This window comes from Lissotriton helveticus (assembly GCF_964261635.1).
Source record: "Lissotriton helveticus chromosome 1_1 unlocalized genomic scaffold, aLisHel1.1 SUPER_1_unloc_54, whole genome shotgun sequence".
In the NCBI taxonomy this organism is placed as follows: Eukaryota; Metazoa; Chordata; class Amphibia; order Caudata; family Salamandridae; genus Lissotriton; species Lissotriton helveticus.
This window is the reverse complement of record NW_027611697.1, coordinates 855,451-880,703: the sequence shown is the minus strand read 5'-3', so window position 1 is coordinate 880,703 and position 25,253 is coordinate 855,451. Positions and strand designations below refer to the sequence as shown.

The 25,253-nt window shown below is 44.3% G+C and overlaps 1 protein-coding gene across 1 annotated transcript in view; it reads right to left on the bottom strand.

Annotated features, from left to right (window-relative positions):
* Window positions 1–5,978: 5,978 nt before the first annotated feature.
* Window positions 5,979–25,253, bottom strand: part of LOC144806221 (uncharacterized) — a 61,254-nt gene continuing 41,979 nt past the window's right edge. Inside the window, exons 5-6 of the mRNA XM_078672625.1 lie at window positions 8,519–8,913; window positions 5,979–6,119 (exon numbers count right to left, since the gene is read on the bottom strand). Coding sequence (XP_078528751.1) covers window positions 5,979–6,119; window positions 8,519–8,913 — 536 coding nt within the window. The remainder of the gene's footprint in view (window positions 6,120–8,518; window positions 8,914–25,253) is intronic.

Below are 25,253 nucleotides of genomic sequence, written 5' to 3'. Positions count from 1 at the left end.
CCCGAGCTGACAGGGGAGAAACATGCCAGTTTACTGAAGAATTAGCCCCTCTCGAAATTTTTATTAGCCCCCCCACCCTGAAAATACAACCAATAAATACATAACTAAATAAAGCAAGACAGAGTGGTCGCAAAGTGGCAGATTGGTTTTATTTACACTCAACACATTAGCGCCACCTTACAGAGTTTGCCAGTGAAGTGCTACTTTTCTTTTCATGTTGTTTGTTTTTCAAGCAAAAACACTCATTGATTTCTGAATAATTTGTGTAAAAGCGTTAAGTTGTATTCCCTATGAGTGTTTGCTTTCTTCCAGTCTGTTGTAACTTTTTTTTCAGTCAGTATATAACTGTAGTCTAGTGCATAATTTGAATTGAAATGCTTCCAGGTGTTTATAGCGGGGCACAATTGGACTCTAGCTGAAGGCAGTGTAAGTTTCTCTCAGTGGGGCAGTATGGTGTTCAGTGGGGAAGAGGATGTGGCACCCTGCGGATGACAGACACTGTAAGGCTCTGAGACAAATGGCTTGTCATAGCACTTTTAAGCATATTTGTGACATTCTGCAAATGGCAAAGTCTTCAGATGAATGTATAGTGTTGACCAATAACAACCGAGCGCGTGTGCGCATTGTCAATTTAAATAAATGTGGAAAAATACTAGCTGTAGCATCATCTTGTGCTCGTGGCAAAAATAAATGTGGATAAATACAGAAAAAATCCCCCCCAAAAAAATATGGATAAATACAGACAGATATGGCAAAACAATAATTACCATAAAACCGGGCTCCCTAATCATAATGCAGTAATCTCAAAAGCCAGATTTATATACTATATATTAGTAACCACAGCCTACCATTCACCGCCCTTTATTCTCCTCAAATATGGCCAGCACCATCTTGACTGCCTCTTTTTTGCTGCTTAGCAGCCAAAATGAATGCGGAAGTATTTGATTGCAGAAGTAATTGTAGAAATGTGCCCCTTTTTGACATGGTCACCCCTACTTTATCTAGTATTTGATGCGATTTTGACTGGAAGTGCATTGGGTTCCTGCTAACCAGGTTTCCATTGCCAGATCTCTTTCACAAAATTGTTTTATTGTTTCCACAAATGGCAATACCTTTAGCACCCTCTGTAATTCCTTAGCAAATGGTACCCCAGGTACTTAGGGCAAGGAGGATAAAGAGGGTACCTAAGGGCTGCAGCATATATTGTGCCACCCTAAGGGACCCCTCAGCAAAAACATACACACTGCCACTGCAGGCTCATGTCTTGGTGCAGACAAAAGTGAAAACACCACATCGCTCACCTCCCTGTCTGCCATGCCAGCATACACTGCATGCAGTGTAGGTAAGTCAACCCTACAGCGGGACTTACAGCCCTAAGGCAGGGAGCACTATGCTACATGTGTGGACATATCTGCATGAGCAGATATGGCGCTGTGTTGGTCAGTTCCATTACTGTCAGTAAAAGTGAACAGGGAAGCCGTTTTAAGTGCATGTGCAGAACACTGGTGAAAACGAGTTCCCCAACTACATGATGATATCAAACATCTCGTATTGATACGCCCACACTGATTCCAGTGGTGATTTATTAATACATGCACCCAGAGGGCACCATAGAAACCTACCAACTACCAATGTGCTACGCTGACTGGTCCTAGCCATCCTGCCACCACAGACATGGTTCTGGCACCCAAGGGTGACGGCCTTTCTCTCAGGAGGTCAGAAAAGAAGCCCGCTCAGGCAGAGGGTGGTTACAACCCCTCCCACAGGATGACCTCTGAATTAGTATTCCAAGGCAGGGAGCTTCAAAGAGCCCACCGCCTATGGGAACCTGGCTTCGCTCACAGGAGAGGATGCTGATTCCCCTTGGCCAGGGTCTGTTTGGCTCCTGTATAAGGTGGGAACATTAGTAGTCAGACAGGTGTGTTCACCGTCAGGATAGTTCCGTCCCTAAGATGGGCTACCTGAGTGAACGTGAAATCTCAGAGTCATCTTTGTGATGAAAGAATTAGCAACTCTGGGACAGAGTTATGCCAACTTCCCTCAGGACTCTTTGGCTACTACCCTTCACTCCCCTAAATCCAGTATTTAGGTGAGCCCCTTGCACCATGAAATCAGATCCTGATGACCTGAAAGAAGAAGACGGTTTTGAAGATTCACAAGAAGGAACAGAAGACACTAACTGACAACGATTGCTGTCCTTGACAACTGCGACAAAGACCACTTGTCCTGCAGCTGCTGTGTCTCCAGAAGCCTGAGAGAAGTGCCATCACTTCACCCATGAACAAGGATCGCCCATGGAGCAGTAGAGCTGCTTTCCTGCATCCTGCAGGCACCCAAACAGAACTGAGAGGACTCCGGACACCAAAAACCCAACACGGCATGCACCGTTGGTGAAGAGGACCAAAGTGGCCCTGAGTATCATAAGAGCCGAGTCCACCTGCTGATTCAGCTTGACTGGCCTCCCAGTCCAAATCCGAAGCCTTTTTTCAACCAGACCGATCCCCGTAGATTAACATTGGGCACCAGATGCTGAATTGCACCACTGTACCCGGCCGCCCTAGTGCCCCTGAGGGTGACCTGTTGGTGCTGCCTTGGACCTTGCCCCATACTCACCTTAAGTCCAAGAGTGTGATCAGGTGAGTCACTGTAAAGAACTTGTATGCAGCATTTGTTTTTCCTCCATAGGATAGCGTTGACGCTTATGAAAATTGCACTGTTACCTGATCGTATTTATTCTGGTGCCTAAATATATATCAAGATATGTGTTATTTTTATAAATTGGTGTGGCTCTCCTTATTGAGTCTTGTGTACAATTTATTGACTATGTGTGTATCACAGATGTCTGACACTCCTCTCTGATAAGCCTAAAGCTGCTCGACCACACTACTCCCTAGAAGAGCACCTTGAGATTGCTAAAGCAAACCCCGTCCGCTCATGACTCCATGCAAAGTATACCTCTTTTTGGTATACTATATAAAGAGCCAGTTTCCTACAGTTATCATTCATATATCTGGTTGTGGTGATATCTTCTTATATAAGCTTATGTACGATGTATTTGCTTCTTGATTGATTCTTTTATTTGATTGTTAATGTATTTGAAAGAGAAGCTGCTACACTTGTCTGCCGAGTGATGCAATCGGTGGGCAATTGCCACAGCGTTTTCATCTGTACCATCTCTGATCAGAGGAGCGCAGTCTTTTATTGCCTGCTTTGATGCACGCGCCCTAGTGTGCCCACTCCGCTTTGCACGAGCGATAAGCCCATGGCCGAGCTGTGATAATTAGACCACCAAGACACGTTCAATACCACCTCATACACTGATCGGGGAACACTGAGGGCCACATTTACCAAGAATTGGCGTACAGCAGAATTGCAAGTCTTTTTTGGTGTACTGCTCTGCGCCAAACGAAAGGGCAGGAATGCACCGCACAGGACACTGTGCATTACAGGTCTTTCAGGCGCACATTTTGCAGCCGAGCGCCAACACAGACACCCTTGCACCATGGTGCACTGGGGTCTATGTCTGCTGAAGAACGTGGCACACATGGAAAGAGGAATAAAAGAGGAGAAATGAAAACATTTCTCCTCGTTATGCCTGCTTTGGGGAAGTGTAAGGTTTTGGCATTGCCCCAGGTTTACGTGAGTGTCTAAATCTGGGGCGGTGTCAAAATAAATGGGTGTTTCGTGGGAAATCCACAGTAACACCCATGGAACACCTCCTTGATGCAGAGTAAGCCAACGCAGCGCTTTGCGCTGCCTAGTCTTATGCCATATCCATCAAGCGTTTTGCGTCGCCTTGTAGATATGATTCAGAGGCCGGCACCACACGAGCTTTAAAAAAGAAAGTGACGCTCCAGCTGGGCAGGCCTCATGTAAATGAGGCCAGAGTTTGCACCAGCAAGATCAAAACTATTTGTCTACAGGGAGTAGCTGTCAAGTAGTAGGGTACTCGGCCCCTGATGCCCTTACCACTGAGAAGGACTACAATAATTCAATTAAGGGGGGGACCGCCCAGAGTGAGACATCCCTCCATGCTTATTTTTCAGGGTATAGATCATTCCATGTCAAATAACATTTGGGTGGGGGGAAAAGTGAGATATTTCTTTAACAACTGGGACAATTTTCTCAAGACACCTGGATACTAGACAAGGTTACAGGCTTCAAGCTGGAGCTTTACAGCTCTTCAGCTGAGTGACGTTTATACAACTATTGCAGTGTTCCAGGTTAGACAAAGAAGGTAATCACATCTAGGACGGGGATATTGTGGTTGAACTGTTTTAAACTGAGCATATTCAAATACGAGGCAGTAAGATGGTGCTGGCCATACCTGAGCATAATGGGCAGTGATTTGTGGACTGTGGTTACTGACGTCATGGGAAATGTAGTTTTTAAGTGTACTGTTGATTGGTTGCTGTGCAAATTCAGTAATAGAAAAAGAAGCATTATTCCCATCAATATGTGCTTAATAAAATTTTTAATTCTTGACGTGATAGCTCAAATAAAATTTCTCTCAACACTTATATACAGCTACATAAACATTAGGTCTGGGTGGTGAACTCCGCTCTGTTCATAGACTTTGTGGAGTTTTTAGCACTCCGCAGAGCACTCGGAGTTCAGAAAAACATTTCCTTGCTCGTGCTCACCAACATTAAATTGAAGAGCGTGAGCAAGGAAAATCCAACACTAGACCATCTCCCAGACAGATTTCTCATTGCGGCTGCCCGGGGATGGGCACTCGCACTCATGTCGAGAAACCTTCCATTCACGTTGTGGAAGCTGCTGCTCTAGTAGAACTTCTACTCACGCGGCGGAAAGATGCAGCGCCCTCTTGCACTGTGCCTGGTGCTGTTCGCACTGATTTCACTGCACGGGACAAACATCTGGCGCCACAAAATCACTGTGTTTTAGTAAATGAGCTTTGAGTCTAATATGCTAGTAACTTGTACTTTTAGAGCCTATGTAAGCCGAATAAAATGTTATTTCTGGCTGATATGCCGTAAATGTGCCAACGCAGCAGTAACAATCTTGTGACCCGCTGGCTTGCTCTTGACAATAATCCAGTATCACAGCTTCAGCTGAGGCCCCCAATTCCTAGTCTCATCATTCACTTAGCCCCCAGGGCGTCTCATCATTGCACACACATACATGCCACCATTGCTACTTAGTTCATTCCTAGAGATCCACACGTCACTGCAGATCCAGGGCTTTCTACCAGCCACAGCAAGCTCTAGCACTTGCCCAAATAGGATAGGATAGGATATATGTTTATTGAGCGCTCGATTGCCGTGGCGTCTTGGCGCTAGTGTTTGTAGAAAGGAAGTATGGCCTGTGTTACCGGGCACTATGTGGAAGTGAACAGCCATGTTTTCAAGTCCTTCCTAAAGACCTGCTGATTAGATTGAAATTTCATGGCCATAGGCATTTTGTTCCCTAACTTTGATGCACAACTTGATAAAGTCCTGCCATCCCATCTTGCCCGTCTGATCTTAGCAATCTGGATAAGGCCCAAATTAGCAGATCTAAGGGCACTTGGGGGGTATAAGGTAGGAACATTTTTGGGAGATCCTCAGCATCGTCACCATAAAGTGCTTTGTGCACCAGGCATAAGGCCTTAAATTCCACCCGCTGCTGGATGGGAAGCCAGTGCAGTGACTTAATTCCTGCTGAGGTTGATTGTCCTTTAGGATAGTTTAGAAGTAATCTTGCTGCAGTGTTCTGTAGAGACTGCAGTTTTCTCAACTGGGTCTTATCAATGCCCAAAAAAAGGGCATTGCAATAGTCCAGTTTAGACAGGAAGAGCGCCACCTCCAGCGTCTTTTGCAATTCTTGTGAGAGAAAAGGGAAGATTTTTCTCAAGGGTTTTAGTAAAAAGAAGCAGGAGGAAGTGAGACTGTTTACCTGGGCAGAAAAATTAAACTGGTCATCGAAGATGACTCCGAGGGGACAGGACACGGGCATTCCCCGGCCTCAACCGGCCACTAGGAGTCATTCCACATGCACCGGCCAGGGCCAAACTCTATCACCTCCGTTTTGTCAGTGTTCATTTTCAGGAAGCTATGGTTCATCCAGGACATGATCTCAGTGAGACAAGCATGAAACCTGGCGGCTGTGGCCTCAGGCTGATTGAAGATAAAGATAACAAGCTGAGAATCATCAGCATATGATACCCGGGCAAATCCATGCCTCCTGATAAGTGTGGCCCAAGCAGAGACGTAGATGTTATACACTGTCGGGGATAGGGGTGGCAACATGGGCACTGGCATCTGAGTGACCCCAGAGCAGCCTCACACCAGCCATCTGTCTGTCCTTTGCTTCATGGTCACTGATGACTATGGTTGGATCTTGTGGGGGGGACACAACATTCACCAGGATGATTCAAGACTTCATACACTAGAGCTGTTGCTTAGATATAATAGTTTGGAGTCACACCTTCTGCGCTCACAGATGGCACAGGGTCCAGAGTAATCGGACTATTTTAAGCCAACCAATACGCTCAGTGAAGGAAAAGGTCCAAGGGACAAAGGTGTTCTCAAAGCAATTACACTTTTAAACTTCAAAAGTTGTCTTCTGAAACATCAACAGTGCAAATTGTACTTGTAACGCTTGCACTACCCTAATAAACACAGTGATGGAGCAAAACACACACTGGAATGCCTCACATCTGTGGGGCTGGTGGTGGAAGGGCTGCAGGGGAGCATAAGCTCCTCCTCACCCTCTTCCGTGACATACTAATCACCAAGATAGAAAACAGACACTCTGAACGTACTGATGAGTTTGAAGTATCTACAGTCTCATCACCACACGGAACAGGCAGGCAAATAGGTTTATCAGCAAAGATTTATTGCGTAAAATAAGACATTCTTGGCAAACAGCTCACTGCGGCAGTGTCCTTTGTCTAGTTGTCAATCTCACCCCTCACACTAGAACAGGACACAACTGACCTCACAAAACACATCACAAAATGAGATGAAATACTTCTTACAGTGTCTTTATCAGACAATCTGCTTTGTTTTGTAATGTATGGGAACGTTAGTTTTTGGGTATTTAATTCTGACCAAAATAGAGGCCACACACCGGCCGACTTCTACCATATGGTTTGTTTTGCCCAGGCCTTGACCACTTCTGGTCCGAGGTGAAATCTGAGCTCACACAGACCTTGGGTTGGCAGGTTCCACACGATCCCTTACATCTTCTCCTGGGTGTATTTGAAGGTTTGGACGGCTCTAGAGCGGACAAACATTTTCAGGGAACGGCGGTCTCTGTGGCTAATTGAAATATTGCAGCAGCCTACGCCCACCCCATCCCCACTACCCTGCGAAAGTCGCACCAGGGAGTGGGTTGGTGCGTGGCCCAGGAGGAACATGGTTGTCCCACGAGGTGCCATAGGGTTTGGGGCAAATGGCTGAACCTACTGTTTTAAATTGCCAGCTTTGGCTCTCCCATGTAACAGGGAGCTGCTTTTCAGCTTGGGTGGCTTGCATAAATACTCCTACCCACACCGTGTTTTTTTTACTGTCTGTTGGAGATGGAATTGGCTTTACTGTGTAAGATGTATGCTGTCTTTTTTTTTTCTTTCAAAATGATAATAACATTGATTATCAAAAAAAAAGAAAATTCTCACCAGAATAAACCATCTCAAAACATTGTGAATTGTGTCACGGTCTTGGCAGTTGAAACTGCAGAATTATATGGGTGGTAACACCTTTGTAAGTTGTTAGAATCTGGACAGCCATGAATCCTCTTTTGATCTCTCAGCCTGGATGGGTTGTACAGAATATTTCCAAAGCCGGTCTGAAGATACTGGAGTAGATGTTCCTGCTTTAGTGATGAAAGGAGTTTATATTTTTTGTCCTCAAGTGGTTTTTGATTCCTATTTCTTCTCTCAGTTTCTTTTTCCCATGCGCTCAGGTCTTTCAAAATCAGTGAAGCAGCCTCTGTGAAGTTCGTTGCTTGGTGAAGTGACGTTAGTGACGTTGAAGAACCTACATTCTGTTTGGAGATGCTGCGAACGTAACAGTTTGTCCTTTAACTCAAAGCTCTTCTGACATTCAGAGGAAAGGGAGGATCTCAGCCCGGAAGGATTGTTAGATGTCTAACTTTAGCTGTAGATTCTTAGATGATGTAAAAGATCAGATTTCTTTTTTTAAATGAAGGTTTTTTGGCAGTGCTTCAAGAAGGCTTCCATCTTGCATGTGTTACTTGAGGTTGCTGAGCACCACCTTTTGTTTCCATATCCCATCTGGCCTCATGGCCGTCGCCTGTGTGTTCTTTGATGGCGTACAAGGCTTGCCTTCTGATCAAAGCTCTTGCTACACACAGTGCAGTGATAAGGCCTCTCTCCTGTGTGTACGCTTTGATGGCGTACAAGGGTCGCCTTTTGAGAAAACCTCTTGGAACACACAGTGCAGTGATAAGGCCTCTCCCCGGTGTGTACGCTTTGATGCTGTTTAAGGTGTGCTTTCTGAGAAAAGGGTTTGGAACACACAGTGCAGTGATAAGGCTTCTCTCCTGTGTGTACGCTTTGATGCTGTAGAAGATTTCCCTTGTGAGTAAAACTTTTCTCACAGATATTGCAGTGAAAGGGCCGCTCTGCACTGTGAGTTTTTTCATGTGTTGCCTTATCAGCAAACCTCATTTCATGCTCAGTGTAGGGATACCGATCTGTGTGTGTTTGCTCATGCAGTAAAAGATGCGTCTTTCCAGTAAATGTCTTCTTACACTCAGCACAGGCATAAGCTCTTAGGCCGGTGCATATTCTTTTCTGCCTTGCAAGTAGTGTTTTATTGTTAAAATTCTCCCTCCTCTGTATTCCTTGGTGTTTTCTTTCATTCATTTTATAAGCAAAATTCTTCCTTCCTCCAGAAGCTTTATGTTTTTCTTTCCCATTTATACTTTTTGTCTGCGACTGCTGTGCTGCAGAATGAAATGAACACTGAGAATTATACATGGGAAATATTTCTTGAAAGAAATGCACGGTTATAATATGAGAAAGGTAGACAGTAATATCTAGGAAGGAAGGAAAATTTTACTACCTGTAAACAATCATTTGCTGCTTGTAGTTCTACAGTTCACATATGGTGACCACTCATGGGTTGGGTTCTGACTACTAAAAATAATTAATTTAAGTTTGAAATTTTGATCTGGTGAACAACTCGTAATCCCATACCAGAAAGGCATAATGAATCAGTGCGCAGACTCCAATTAAAATCCATCGGAGTACAACTGCTTATATGTGTAAAATAAAAAAAATAAACTGCCTAATCTGAGTACCCTATATACTTTCCAACCATACAGCAAGTGGGTGATGCATGTGAGCCTGCAACATGACAAACTGATAGTATTTGCAAGTGAGTAACATTTTCCATTTGCAGCAAGCTGTGGCACATCACAGGTTGTGAGAATATCAAGTGTTTCCACATGGCCTGAACGCTCAGTTGCCTAGCCAACCCTGGCTTTGGTACCTTTAGTTAGTTACAGATTATATATACAGTAATCCAAAACAATGCAGAACAAACAATCTATTACACATGTTTGTTTTAAATCAGAATCACATATAATTGCGGATTATACAAACAAGAAGTAAATGAAATTTCAAAAACATTCACGAAATCTATATTCAATAAACTGATGCATTTTTAAAGACTGCCCGATGCATTTCGGGTCATGGACCCTTCTTCCGGGGCTTGATCTAAAAAAATAATTAGCACATCCATTTTATTTACATTTGAACCTTGAGTGTTGCAAGCAAAACAACCTTAAAATAACTGTAATACGTTGGGAGAAAGCTTCTATCAACATGTAATATCCTACGTTATACTGGAGACCAAGAAAAATGTGAAAGAAGTAAAGATAGTGCTCTGTGCATGACTTGGAAAAGAGAAAGATCCGCACTTTCCCATCAGTGTCATATGAAAAAACTATAAAACGAGACCCGTGACTCTCAACCATGCTGTCGTGAAAAAAACTAGCAAATACATCAAAACCTCGTACCTGTTCTCATGTTGTGAGTTACAAAAAACGTTCAGCTGCTGCAACCAAAATGTACATGTAAACAATAGCCAGAAATGCCACACTGAAAAAAACAGGTAACTCTTCAAGCTTTCGAAGAGCAAAAAACGTACACTAACCTGATGGAATCGGTAAAGGTTCCGACACTGATGCCCCTTCAATACAGTCCCCAATAATGAACAACCGTACACTGCAATCTGCTGAGACACAAAGAAAACAAGCTCTAAACTACTGTTCCTCCACAAAACAAACTACACGATATTAAAATATATCAAAGTGACTGACCTTCAAAAGCTCAACACTGCTCATACTCGTGTGATTCTTACTGGCTCCAAAACAATTTCCGGATATCCTTTCACTAAATATCTTTGTTTGATCAACTTGAGATTAATTTGTAATGATGTCTCATCTGAACAAATCCTTGTGGCACGGAGCATTTGGAGAATAAGGTAAGTTATTGATCAGCTTATGAGAGTGAAAACTAGAATACAATAACGCGGTATTCTTATCAGTGGTTTTGTGAAAAACTTCTGTTTTGATGAGACCATTATCCAGACTGACCTGGACGTCCAAAAAGGATATTCCTTGTTTTTCAATGATACTAGTAAATTGAAGATTCTCACCGCTTTGATTCAACTGATCTACCTTCATTTCCAGTAATTCAACAGAGTTATCCCCCATCAGAAAAATATCGTCAATATATCGACAATATAATAACGTATTTTTGGTCCATTCAACATCCTTAAACACAAACTGGTCCTCACATTTTTCCATATACGTATTTGCGTATGCCGGAGCACAGGCAAAGCCCATTGATGTGCCTTTTAGTTGGAGGAAAAAATTCTCCTCCCACTCAAAAAAACTCAAGTTGATCAAACAAAGATATTTAGTGAAAGGATATCCGGAAATTGTTTTAGATCAAACCATTGAAAAAGTCAATGACAAAACCAGAAAAAGTTTACTGGAAATTAAAACCAAACAACCAGGTACCAGACAAGTGTTCGTGTCTACCTAGTCAACAAGTTCCAGAGAGGTTAAAAAAATCATTAATCAACGATGGGAGCTATTGGCGAATGAAAGTGATTTTGGAAATTTATTTAAAGACAGACCCTTGTTTGCGTATAAACTTTCCCACAATTTGAAAGAATTTCTAAAATCTAAGATATTGGAACCTTCAGAGAGTTACAAAGGCACACACAAATGTTTAAATTGCATTCATTGCAATAATGGTATTTGCAGTAGTGAAATACAGCATCCTCAAACAGGGGAGTCCATAAAAACAAGAGTCAACGCGGATTGTAATTCTTCAAATTTGATATATGCCATTAAATGTCCCTGTGGCCTATTATACATAGGCAAGACTGAACGCAAAATAAAAATTCGTATCTCAGAGCATAAGTACGATTAGGAATAATAACATTCATAGTAGCTTGGCAGTACATTGGCATAAGCATCGCCATACAATTGCACAGTTAAAATTCCAAATTGTTGAGATAGTGAAACGCACTCCTGGAAAAGATCTTTTTAAAACCCCGTTAAGAAGGGAGGTCTTTTGGACATTAAACACTCAAGAGCCCAAAGGGATCAATGACAAAATTGATTTAGGATGTTTCTTATGATATTGTCACTACATAAGGCGCAAAGAGGCCGCTGTTTACCATTTTCACATGCTAAATGAAAAATGTAATAGTTGCTATGAATTATGCATTGTGACAACGTTTGGTTACATGTATATATAATATGTTTATGCATCAGGGAGCGCTTATTATTTTCAATTTGCTATCCATTTTTCACTATTTTGGTCACATTCACGAGTTGATCACATTACGTTTGTTTATTGAGTATCTTTTTTGTTTTCCCGGCACCACGGACTAAGGACCACGGACTTCTGCTGCACCCTGCCTGCTAGCCGCTGCTGCTCGCCGGACCCGCTGCGCGGGTCCCGCTTCGCGGTCTAGCAGCGTGTTGTACTTTGCTTGGGGCCAGTTGGGGCTAGTTGTGACACCGGCAGGGCTGCGAGGGTAGAGCGGGTGGACTCTGTGTTCCAGGAGTCCCCGCGCGCCCCTGTCAGCTGGGCTCCTCTCCCTGCCGGCCGCGCCCCCAACCACAGCGGTATATAATTACCTTCAACGCTCACGCCAGCGGGAGTCTCTTTTTTGTTTTCCCGGCACCACGGACTAAGGACCACGGACTTCTGCTGCACCCTGCCTGCTAGCCGCTGCTGCTCGCCGGACCCGCTGCGCGGGTCCCGCTTCGCGGTCTAGCAGCGTGTTGTACTTTGCTTGGGGCCAGTTGGGGCTAGTTGTGACACCGGCAGGGCTGCGAGGGTAGAGCGGGTGGACTCTGTGTTCCAGGAGTCCCCGCGCGCCCCTGTCAGCTGGGCTCCTCTCCCTGCCGGCCACGCCCCCTAGTTCACCTTAAAGGAAGTAGCCGTTCCCGCTGCGCGGGAGCGCGCGGGAGGGCGCCGGGAGAAGCCCGGGACAAGGGCGGGACCGTCTGTGGCCGTCCGGGGCCGCAGGAGGCCGGGCTGGGCCTGACCCCTTACATTTTGCCGTTTGGAGGATAGTGTCTTGATATAAGAGGGTCATGGCAACAGAAGAGGCTACTCCGGGTAAAAACCCTAAATTACGTAATGGCTCACTGGAGAATTACTTTTCTAAGAAGAGTGAGGGGGAAAAGGACGTTACCTTAGCTGAGCGCAGGGCAGAGCGGCGCCGCTCAGTTGAGAATATGAAATCCAGACCCCTCTCCGATAGTCTTCATGTACTGAACCGGGAGGGTGATTCGACTGATTTGATTGATTTGAGCGAGGTTAACACTAGCCAAGACGGAGTACCCTTGTTATTTCGAGACTTTGTAGCTACCCCCTCTTTGCCCTCAGAGGACATTGTAAGCGTCTCACCCACCCCTAGCAGTAGCCGTGTTATAGAGATTTCTAAACACAAACAGCATAAAATAAAGTCTTTACCTGTAGTCCAGATTCACCGCCCTCCCCCCAGTAAAAGAAGGAAGAAACATAGGGTGGTATCAGGCACAGCCAAAACATCGCACACCGATTTTGGTAAAGGGTCTAATACTCTTTTTACACGTGAGGCCCCAGCAGTTATAGAGCAGGATCAAACACCACAGGGTGTGGCTATACCGACTCTTTGCCCTGCTGTAGTGGATACACATGACGCGGCTCCAATTGACAACAATGGTGCGACGCCATCTGCTATTTCACCCCAACTTCCCTCTCCAGTGAAAGGGAATTTGGAATTTTTGTTGAGATCTCTTCTCTGCCCTATTAATGAGTCTATTAAGAGGGTTGAAATTAGATTAACCATCCTGGAAGCTGCTATAACTAGTTTGTCCGCTGCCACTGTTAACAAAGGGAGTGGGGTGGTGCAATCTATATCCTCGACAGGGCCCCCTCCTATTAAACCCTCAATGAAACCTGGAATCTCTTCTGCCCCCGCCCCGATTAAGCAAACTAGCCAGCCCCAGGGCAGAGTTGACCCCCCTCCACAAAACTCACCGCCGTCTAAACATTTAAAGGCAACAGTTACTGCATCGGGTGCCGCCCCCTCTAAACCATTCTTAAAGGCTTCGATTAGCAACATCCAAAATACAGTCAAGGACGGTGTAAATAGTAGATCTGCTCATAAAAGGGTTCCACAAGTAGAGATCCCCCCAGAAGCTGTGCCCTACGTTGTGGTTTTATCGGGGGTGCCACCGCTAATAGGTAATAAGAAGGAGGGTTATGTTGACCTTAAGAATAAAATCATCCACTGGTTGAGGATGCATAAGCCGATAGCTCCGAATATAGATGGGGACATAGTCCATGTCAGAAGGATTAATTGGCTGGGGAGTACCACGAAAAATATAGAGGGGGACTTAGTAGTGGTTAACTTTAGAGACCCGCGGGCAGTTGATTATATCTTAAACTGGCCACCTGGGAATGGAGAAACTGGCATCACCCCACGGGCTTTAACATTCTTTTATCCCAGGCTTGAAGCAACTAGCACTAAATACGACAAGAGATCTCGGTCTTTTAGGCCGCCCCTTATAAATCCCTATATTAATAATCATCCCCAGTATGGGCACCAGTCCATCAGGATGCCCGACCTTCATACCGCTTGGTCTACGGTTCCTAATAGATATTCGCTGAACATGGGCTCTAGGATGAACCACCTAATACCTTTTACCCCGTTGGATACTTACAATCGGTTTTCCCAGCTGTCAGGGCTGGAAGACTGCGATTGAAGTCTGGGGCTTGGGGGGGGTGAGTATGAACTCTCTGGAGCAGAGGATACTGGATTAAAAGGAGGGCCCACAGAAGCAGGAGTAGATTGTTTACCTTCCGCCCATGCGGCAATTCCCAACGCAATTAATGAAGATTCTGGGATAGCAGGGCCTCCACCTGTTATGGGTGGTTGCCCTATATCCACCACCTCACTGGCTAGTGAGGAGGGGAATCACACGAGCAGGGTGGTTGATGAGAGTCCGACTATGGTGGGTAGTATTTCTTTTCCCAGAGGACAACGGGTAATAAACCTCCTATCTTGGAACATTGCCGGGCTAAAGAGGAAGCTCGACATCCCGGAGTGGCACACATTCATTGAGCAGTTTGAAGTTTGCCTCTTTCAGGAAACATGGAGCTTAGTCCCGCTGCACAAATCGGGGTTTTCCACCTACTTTGTGCCTGCTGTAAGCAGAGGTAAGGGCAGACCAGCGGGTGGGCTCATTGTTTGGTTAAAAATAGACCTGAATTGGGGGGTCACACGCCACAATGTGGACTGTAATGATATACTCCACCTTTCGGCGAGAGGTCGGGAGGATGCAGCCAGGCTTGACCTACTCAATGTTTACGTTAGAGGGACACCGGGTGACTCTACCTCTTCGACTCTATCAGCCCTTGAAATGGCCTTGGCCAACTGCTCTTGTTCGGCTAAAATCCTTGTGGGGGGTGATTTCAACTGTACTTTCGAACCCCTCCTTGGGGATGACCCTTTGGGAATTGAAGAGGAGGATTCGAAATGGTCCATCCCAACGCTCTCCCTCCCCACTATTAAGAAATGGTCACCTAAGGTTATTCAATTGAACGCACTGACTAGGGATTTTAAACTAAGAGCCCTTAATGGCAGGACTTTATCTGACCAGTCAGGGGCAGTGACCTTTAACAGATTATCAGGCCCGTCCCGTATAGATTACATCTTAATGAATGTTGGATTCTGGGCGGACCTCATTGATATGAAGGTCTCTCCTAGTCAGGATAGTGACCACAACCCCTTGTGCTGTAAGTTCAATTGGGGGGGTCTTAATGTCAGGGGGGTGAGTGACTCTTTAAAAATATCTAAAGAGGTGGTCCCATGTAATAACAACCGCAGATTAAAATGGGACAAGGCCAACCTAGGGGAGGACGAGATGGATAGTATTAGGACCCTGATTGAGGGTTTGTCCTCTAAACTAGAGATCTGGGAGGGAGACAACCGGCCTACTGATCCCCATCACCCCTTACTTGATTCTGTCTATAAATCAACAATAGATCAAGTGGGCCAATTCTTTACTTCCAAGGGGAAAGGTAATAGGGTTCCGGCTATGCCGTCTACTCTTTGCAAACCTTGGTATACTGAACATTGTAAGAGCTCTAGGAAAAATCTGACAAGAGCTCTGCTTTCGGGTGACCCTTTGCTGGTTAGAGCGGCCAGAAAGGATTATCTGAAAGCACTAGTTCTGGCCAAACGGGAGTGGGAGGAACGGCATTGGCAGGAACTCTCCTTGGCTGTGAGCAGTAAGAATCCGAACCTCTTCTGGGATTTGATTAACAAAACAAGGCAGGGTAAATCGCAACCACTGGCTGTTCATATAACTAGCCAGCAATGGTTTACTCACTTTTCATCCCTATATGGCGGCGTAGAGGAATTATCGAGCTTGGGGGGGAATGGGTTGGGTGACGGGGCAAAACTGGACGATACAGATTTGTTATTTTCACCCTCAGAAGTATTATTGGCAATCAGACGCCTTATCCCTAAGAAAGCTGCCGGGCAGGATGGGATCCCCGGAGATTTGCTTAAGGCTGAGCCAGAAGTTTGGGCCAAACTAATTGCCAGTATTATGAATCTGATCACGAGGGGTCATAAAGTACCAGACTCGTGGAAGGGAGCCGAGGTAGTTACTGTGCACAAGAAGGGGGCAAGAGATGACCCTGCGAACTACAGACCCATTAGTCGGATTGACATCATCCAGAAAGTGGTCGGCAGGGTCATCATCTCGAGAGTTGACGACTGGATAGAAGAGGCTAGTGTTCTCTCCCACTTGCAGGCGGGGTTTAGAAAGAAGGTTGGCACGATGGACCAGGTCTTTCGCTTTTTTGCAATCTATTGGAAGGCGGTTACCATCAAGAAAGGCAGTTTGTATATGGCCTTCATAGATCTCAAGACTGCTTTCGACCTGGTCCCTCGTGCAAAACTCTGGCAAATACTTGGCGAAATGGGGTTCCCCAGTAGTCTTCTGCATTTAATAACGAAGCTGCATGAGGGGAATTATGCGCGGGTTAGATGGGGATCGCAGGGACAATTAACAGATAAGATCCCTGTGCGGAGAGGAGTACGCCAGGGTTGTGTTATGGCTCCGACTCTCTTCTCCCTATTTGTAAACGGTGTTGTGGACCATCTGAAGGGGGAAGAGACGGATGCCCCATCCCTGGCGGGGGAGAAAATCCCCACACTTCTCTTCGCGGACGATACCCTATTAATCTCTAAATCCCCGGTGGGTTTACAAAAACTCTTGAACCTGTTTAGCTCCTTTTGTACTACCCGAGGCTTAACCATTAACACCTCAAAAACCAAATTGATGGCTTTTGCCCCCTCTAAAAGATTTAAAAATCACCTCGTGCTCAATAGTGCCCCCCTTGAGCTGGTCACATCTTTTGACTATCTTGGAGTCCGGATAAACAGCCGTATGACCTGGAAAGATCATCTTTCCAAAATGCTTCTTAGTCATCATAGAGTTTCCGGGGTGACGTTGAAGGAACTCCGGGAATCTAGCAGTAAACCGGTTTCTCCAGTTATGGCCATCTATGAGGGACAGATTCTTCCTTCAGCACTATATGGCTCCGAACTTTGGGGGTTTGAAGGGGTTGCAGATTTGATGGTGGCAGAAAATAATTTCTTTAGGAAAGTGGCTGCTCTCCCTGCTTCAACACCAATGATCCCCCTAAGACTAGATTTGGGCAGAAGATCTTTAAAAGACCTGGTGAGGCTTCGCCCGTTGCTCTTCTGGTCTCGATTAAGAAGAACTGAGGAGCTGGCTAAGTATGCAGAAGGGATGGATGATCTACTCTTGCTGGACACAGGTAATAAAATAGGATGGCTAAAAAAATTGAAAGATTTGGCCATCAATCTGGGTTTAAGAGAGGCATGGGAGTCTCAATCCCCGCCACCCAAAGCCGTTATTAAAAAACTTTATTGGGATTGGGTCCAGAGTGAGGCAACGAGGGCTACGAATGTGGGTTCACTTACGGACAAATTTTTATCAATTAAGAGTGTAAGGAAATTGGAACCCTTTTTAGACCTAATAACTAAACCGTTGGATCGATCGCTGTACCTGAAACTGCGCTATGGGACGCTTCCAGTACTTGATTTCACGGCAAGTTGGTCGACCTCTGATGCCCTCTCACTCACATGCCCCGGCTGTGTGGCCCCCAAGGAATCGGTGGCCCACCTGTTTTTTGCATGCCCAGCCTACAAAGGGGCGAGGAAGCTTTGGCTGAAACCGGTCTGCAGGGAATTAGGGTTGAGGTGCCATAAACAGGCACTCCGTGTCCTCTCTACAGACTTTTCGTCTGCCTTCATGATCTGTGGGGTGGCTAAATTTTTGGGAAATGCATGGCGGATACGCTCCCGTTTATTAAAACCCCGGGGGGCCCTACTGGCCGATACTAATCTGGTTGTGTTGTAAATCTATCAAAATGAGATCTCCTTGTTCTTATGTATTTTACAAATTTTTTTTATTATTGGTAAATGTGAATTGTATATGTATATGTGCTCTTTTATGGTGATAAAATTGCCGAATAAAGATATCAACAATTATTGAGTATTGCGTCGTTTTCGGGTCTTTTTTGTAAACAGTTTTTTGTTTCATTGTTTCAGTTTGGGAAGTTTGTTTGCGCTCACCCATTCCAACATGGCGCAGGTATACAAGCGGGAAGTCCTTTGTTAATGTTGTTTGCTATCGTCGCGTCGTGTAGTTCGTTTTCGTGTTGAACGAAGGAGGGTTTATTAATGGTAATGGAGGAGGCGTTTTTGAGAGTTTGGTTTGGATACGACTCAGAGCCAGTAAGAATCACACAGGTACGAGCAGTGCTGAGCTTTTGAAGGTCAGTCACTTTGATATATTTTAATATCGTGTAGTTTGTTTTGCGGAGGAACAGTAGTTTAGAGCTTGTTTTCTTTGTGTCTCAGCAGATTGCAGTGTACGAGTGCTCATTATTGGGGACTGTATTCAAGGGGCATTAGTGTCGGAACCTTTACCGATTCCGTCAGGTTAGTGTACTTTTTTTGCTCTTCGAAAGCTTGAGGAGTTACCTGTTTTTTTTCAGTGTGGCATTTCTGGCTAATGTTTACATGTACATTTTGGTTGCAGCAGCTGAATGTTTTTTGTAACTCACAACATGAGAACAGGTACGAGGTTTGATGTATTAGTTGGTTTTTTTCACGACAGCATCGTTGAGAGTCACGGGTCTCGTTTTTTTGTTTTTTCATATAACAGTGATGGGAAAGTGCGGCTCTTTCTCTTTTCCAAGTTATGCACAGAGCACTTTCTTTACTTCTTTCACATTTTTCTTGCTCTCCATTATAAAGTAGGATATTACATGTTGATAGAAGCTTTCTCCGAACGTGTTACAGTTATTTTAAGGTTGTTTTGCTTGCAACACTCAAGGTTCAAATGTAACTAAAATGAATGTACTAATTCTTTTTTTAGATCAAGCCCCGGAAGAAGGGTCCATGACCCGAAATGCATCAGGCAGTCTTTAAAAATGCATCAGTTTATTGAGTATAGATTTCGTGAATGTTTTTGAAATTTCATTTACTTCTTGTTTGTATAATCCACAATTATATGTGATTCTGATTTAAAACATGTGTAATAGATTGTTTGTTCTGCATTATTTTGGATTACTGTATATATAATCTGTAACTAACTAAAGGTACCAAAGCCAGGGTTGGCTAGGCAACTGAGCGTTCAGGCCAAGTGGAAACACTTGATATTCTCACTATTTTGATTTTGAGTACTCCAGGACAGAGTACGAGCCTCAACAGCACGCCAGATCATTGGTTTACAAGATAAAGATTTCTTTCTATAAGCAAAGGAGTGCACTTCTTCAATCCACTATTTTTACATCACAGGTTGTGCCATAACTTAAAGAATCGGTAAGGTCCAGAACGCCACAGCCAGGCTCATTCTAGGGACACCACGCCACAATCATACGACCCAACACCTTCGAAGCCTCCACTTGCTCCCCGTCGAGAAGAGGATCGCCTTCAAACTCCTCACCCATGCCTACAAATCCCTCAACATCGGACCCATATACCTCAATTCAATTACCACATTTTTTTCCACCTACCAAAGAAGAACCTCTGCTCCACTGACCTCACCCTGGCAGAGGTCCCCCGCATCAGCAGAAACAGAACTGGCGGGAGAGCCTTCTCCTACATCGCAGCCAAATCCTAGCACGAGCTCGCGGTCAACATCAGGTGCTCCCCCAACCCTCCACACATTCAGGAAGGACCTCAAAACCTGGCTTTTCGATTGACCAGGAGCTGCTCCTCCCCCCTTAAGACCCTCGCAGGTGATTGATTGATTGAAAGGAAAGAATGGCTAATTGAGTTACTAATATGCTTAGAACAATTAAACACTTCTGGGCTTCTTCCTTGCATTGATGTCATGGAGAAATATTTTATGAAAGGATGCACAGAACCACATGTTTCTGCTTTACAAATATCTACTAGAGATATGTTGGGCAGAAAAGCCATTGTTGCATATTTATCACATGTGGACTCAGCCTGTGGTATTTTTATGTGGTGTCTCCGCTAGGCCTGGGCAGGAAATTCAGTTCCACTTGCGGCATTTGTGGAATTTGGGCAATTTCGCGTTCTGCTGAGAAAGTGGAATTGCCAAAACTTCCGAAATCCGCGGCTTCGCAGAATTTTTTGCTTGTTCATGCTTTCAAAATGTGTGTATGCAAGATATATCCCCCCGAGCACGCAAACAGCGTTCGCGAACAGGAAAAAAGCATTGTGAACAGGCGGAAGAAGCAATTCAGCGTGTTCGCAGAATTCTGCATACTCACGGAGATTTTTTTCGCGGAGCTTTGCGTAATACGACTACGAAAATTCCGCCCACCTCTAAGCTCCGCATGAGTAGAAAAGCATATGCCAAATTGTGCCGGTGCAAAAAACGGTCTTATTTTTCAAACATTTTCAATTCTGATAATGTAGAGCATGATTGCATGTTTAACACTTGATGCATATTTAACTTGGTCTTTGTAAACTTGCAGGAACTGTTCATCTACTTATGGGTCATGTAGTTCGCTAACTGTTTGACGAAGTGACTGCTACTAGGTAGACAACTATCTCCATTAAGGCTTGCAGTGATGTAGTGGCTTAAAAGGTGGACTTGTTACTCTTGATAAAATCTTAATTGGATGCCAGGGGTGCTCTGGTGGGATAACCATTCCCAACTCTCCCATAAACATTTTCACAAGCGTTATTTCCAAAGTTTTCAAACATTAGTGTAGGCTAGGCCAGCTTCTTTATGTATGGATCTATATGTTATTTCTATACTGCAAACCTAGCCTAAAGCTAGGGCCAAAGATGAGCATAAATTATTTTTAAAGAAGGGAGTCCTCAACTCTTTCCTAAACGGGAGCAATGTCGGGAGGTCCTGATGGATACCGGGATGCTGTTCCATATCATGGATTCATAGATGGAAAAGGCCTGCTAACTTGTTTTTTTTGTTACAGTTCTTTTTTTAAGTTTGATTTTATTGAAATAAGAGAAAAAGGGGAAATGGGGGGGGGGAGAAGAAACAGCAAAAGGGTATAATAATAATGACATCTTTAGGAAAATTACAAAGAATAATAAACAAGTATTACAATGAGCATGTAAAATATGAGCATATAAGGTACAAAGAAAGTAAATAAATGATCTGCATACAAATGATGAAATAACAATGAAACGAAAAGGCAAAGTAAATTCAAGGTGGTTTGCGAACCTCAACAGAGTCAGGAGCTAAGGAAGGGCAAGCAGGAGCAGTGGAAGAGAGATATGATACCAAAGGGATCCATAAAAGGTCCCGCTTGATAGCTAGTGAGATGGGAGAGACAGTAATAGTATGAAAAGCAATAGCAATTAAGAGATCCAGGAGTTGGTAGTGACCAGGGGACTGAGGAAGTTCAGGAGATAAGGAGCCCAGAAAAATCGAGACAGGGGAGAAGGGGATTCGAAAGTGAAACATTTTCTGAATTTGAGCCCATACGGAAATCCAGAACTTGGAAATGTGTGGACATTCGAAAAGCATGTGTTTGAGATCAGCTGAGGGAAAAGGGCATGACCAGCAGATGGAAGGAGTATCAGGTGAGAAACGTGAGAGGGAGAGAGGAGTAAATAAGGATCTGTTATAAAGAAAATACAAAGTTTGGGTAGTATTAGCAGCTCTAGAGGTTTTATGAAGTTTACACCAGATCTTATCCCAAAGAAGGGTGGGCCATTCCTGAGAAAAATCGGATTCCCACTTAGCCTCAATTTTAGATTTTGCCCTATCTGCTGAGCACCGAAAAGAGTTGTAAAGAGAAGAGGCGGAGGGGGAAGACTCCAGCAAGGAGGAGGTGGTCTGACGATCAGCAGGCAAACCACACGAGGAAGGTAGGGACTGAAGAAAGGAGATGAGAACAGGTAAAAGTGAATCATATTAAGAGCGGGCACTGGTGGGTAGATGAAAAGAGGATTGTAAGACTGAGAAAGATAAAGGAACACCATGAGAAAGTAATTGAGATATCCAACATAAACCACGGGAATGCCAGACCTTCCAGTAAATCGTGCGATTACGAATTTGAAGACGAGAATTGAACCAAATAGGTTGATCTTGAAAAGATTGAAGGGAAGGGAAAGATGAAGACAGGAAGGGAAGGAAAAGAGTGCGGCAATGCGAGATAACCGGGGTGCGGAGGCGAGCTGGGCAAGATGTGAAGGACAGAACTTCACGGAAAGTGAAGGGAGAGATGAAAGAAGATTCCATGGACAGCCACACGGGAGGATAAAAGGGGGGATCAACCGAGAGCCACCGAGCAGCGTGCTTCATAGAAAAAGCTCGATGGTATTGCCTAAAGTCCGGAAAACGGACACCGGAGTGAGCTTTATCTTGCCGAAGGGTCGCAAGGGCGATTCTGGAGCGTTTGCCACCCCATAGGAATTTCAAAAGTAGAGAATCAATTTTTTTAAAATATGAAATGGGAATATGTATCGGGAGCATGGAAAGGGTGTAGAGAAGGAGGGGAGAGAGCATCATCTTGATAGAGTTAAGTCTCCCCCACCAAGACAAAAAGAGTGGATGCCAACGGGTGATAGTAGTGTCTAACTTTTTAGTAAGATAAGTAAAGTTAAGCTTAAGAGTGTCCGAGAGAGTAGGAGCGAATAGGACACCTAAATACTTAATTTTGGAGGATTGCCATGAGAAACCGGATTGAGCGAAATGATGTTGGAGGCAGAGAGAATTCAGAGGAAGGACCTCGCACTTGTCGACATTCAATCGGTATCCAGATACCGCAGAAAACGAGGAGACCTGTTGTAGAAAGGAAGGTAGAGAGGAGGGAGGGTCAGAGCAATAAAAGAGGATATCATCCGCATATACTGATAGTTTAACTTGTTGGGAGCCAAAATGAAATCCGGAAATGGTATCGTCCTGTCGGATTTTGGTGAGAAAAGGTTCTAAAGCCATAACGAAAAGAAGAGGAGAGAGAGGACAGCCTTGACGTACGCCCCTATGGAGAGAGAAATAATCTGAAGTCATACCGTTAACAAAAATGGAAGCTTGAGGGTTAGAATAGAGCAAAGAAATGAGGGAAATAAATTTTGGAGAGATGCCGAACCAATGGAGAGCTCGAAACATGAAATCCCAACCAATCCTATCAAAGGCTTTTTCCGCGTCTAAGGATATAGCCGCAAAGGGAAGATTCAACCGGGAAGATTTGCTGATAATGTTAAGGAAGACACGCGCATTGTCCGAAGAGAGGCGACCTTTCACAAACCCAGATTGCTCAGGGCCAAGTAGGGCAGGAAGAAGGGGATCCATTCGGAGAGCGAGAATCTTAGCTAGTATTTTGTAATCCGTGTTAACGAGAGAAATCGGGCGGTAGTTTTGGCAAAGAGAGAGATCTTTGTCCTCCTTGGGAATCAGGCAAATCAAAGCCTGCTGAAAAGAACCGCTCGAAGCACAATTTGCAATGAAGGATTGGAAGAGAAGGAGGAGTTTAGGAAGAAGGAGAGAAGCAAAGTGGGAATAAAACTCAACAGTAAAGCCGTCGGGCCCAGGGGCTTTACCATGGCGTAGTTTAGAAACCGCAAGAGAAATCTCTGAAAGGGAGATATCAAGGTCTAATGAGGCAAGATTAACGTGGGAAGTAGAAGGGGAGGGTAATGCTTGGAAGTAGGAATCAAGATCTGAGGGTGAGGGAACAGATTCAGGAGTGTATAAGGCATCATAAAAGTTGACAAATTCAGAGAGAATTTCCTTATCTTTAAAACAAGATGCACCTGAAGAAGTACGGATGGATTCAATTTTCGTACGTTCCTTCCGGATTTTCAAATAGTTGGCAAGAAGCTTCCCCATCTTATTTTTACCACCGTAGTACCTGGAATTACATTTTAATAACATGTTAGAGGCTGCTTCGGTCGTAAACTTGTTGAAGGAGATCTTTGCCTCGATAAGACGTTGAAGGGAGGAATCAGAAGAAGAGGAGTAATATTCAAGCTCTAATCGCTTAATATCTGTCAGGATTTGAGCCGATTTGGCTTCTCGAAGTTTCTTCCGCTTCGCGACGAAGTTGATAATAAAACCCCTAGAGGCTGCTTTAAAGGAGTCCCAAACCATGACGAAAGATGAATCGGGAATATGATTAAGAAGGAAGAACTCGTTAGCGAAGGTAGAGAATTCGGAGCAGAAATTGGGGTCTTGAAGCAGGGTATTGTTAAATCTCCATCTGCCGGAGGGCGGAGAAAAAGGGAGGAGATCCAAATCCACAAAGACAGGGGCATGGTCAGAAAGGAGAATTGAGCCTATTTCAGAACGGATGGCGTGTTGAGATAGGGACTTGCTAAGGAAAATGTGATCAATGCGGGATTGGGAATGGTGCGGGGGGGAGAAGAAACTGTATTCCCTGAGGTCTGGGTTGCACAATCTCCATATATCCACTAGGGCGTTGTGTTGGGAAGTTTTGACAAACTGAGAGTGCATTTTGGAGGGAGTAAATCTGGACTTAGAGTACCGATCTAGGAAGGGGTCCATAATTTGGTTGCAGTCACCACCAAAGAGAATATAGTCCCCAGAAAGGGAAACAAGCTTGTCCGAGATAGAGGGCCAAAAAGATTTATCAATTCCTGTAGGAGCATATACATTGAAAAAAGTGAGCGGAATGTTATCAATTAAAAGGTTAACAATGACCCAACGACCATTAACATCACACTCTTGCGAAATAGAGGTAACATTTAACTTTTTGTGAAGTAAAATCACAACGCCATTCTTTTTATCAACAGTAGGGGAGCAGAAAACATGGCCCACCCAACAACGTTTCAGCTTGAGAGCCTCCTCCTCGGACAGATGAGATTCCTGGAGGAAGGCAACATCTGTATGTAATCTAGCAAAATGCGAAAGAACCCTTTGCCTTTTAATGGGATTGTTTAATCCCTTAACATTCCAAGTTGTAACTCGGAATGAAACAGTAGAAAAAGATTAATAATAAAAACATGCTTAACAAATGCAATGAACAAGAAAAAATTGTAAAAAATAGAAAGGAGAGAAAAAAGAGATTAGTCAAGATCAAAGAATAATCATATGAGAATTGAATAGAAAAATTTGAGAAAAGGAAATGAGATAATAGAGAAGTGTAATAGAGAGGATAGAAGAGTGTAGAAGAGAGGGGGAAAGAAGGAGATGAAGATAAAAAAGCAGAGAGGGTGAAAAATGCAGAAAGAAAGAGTGAGGAGAGAGAA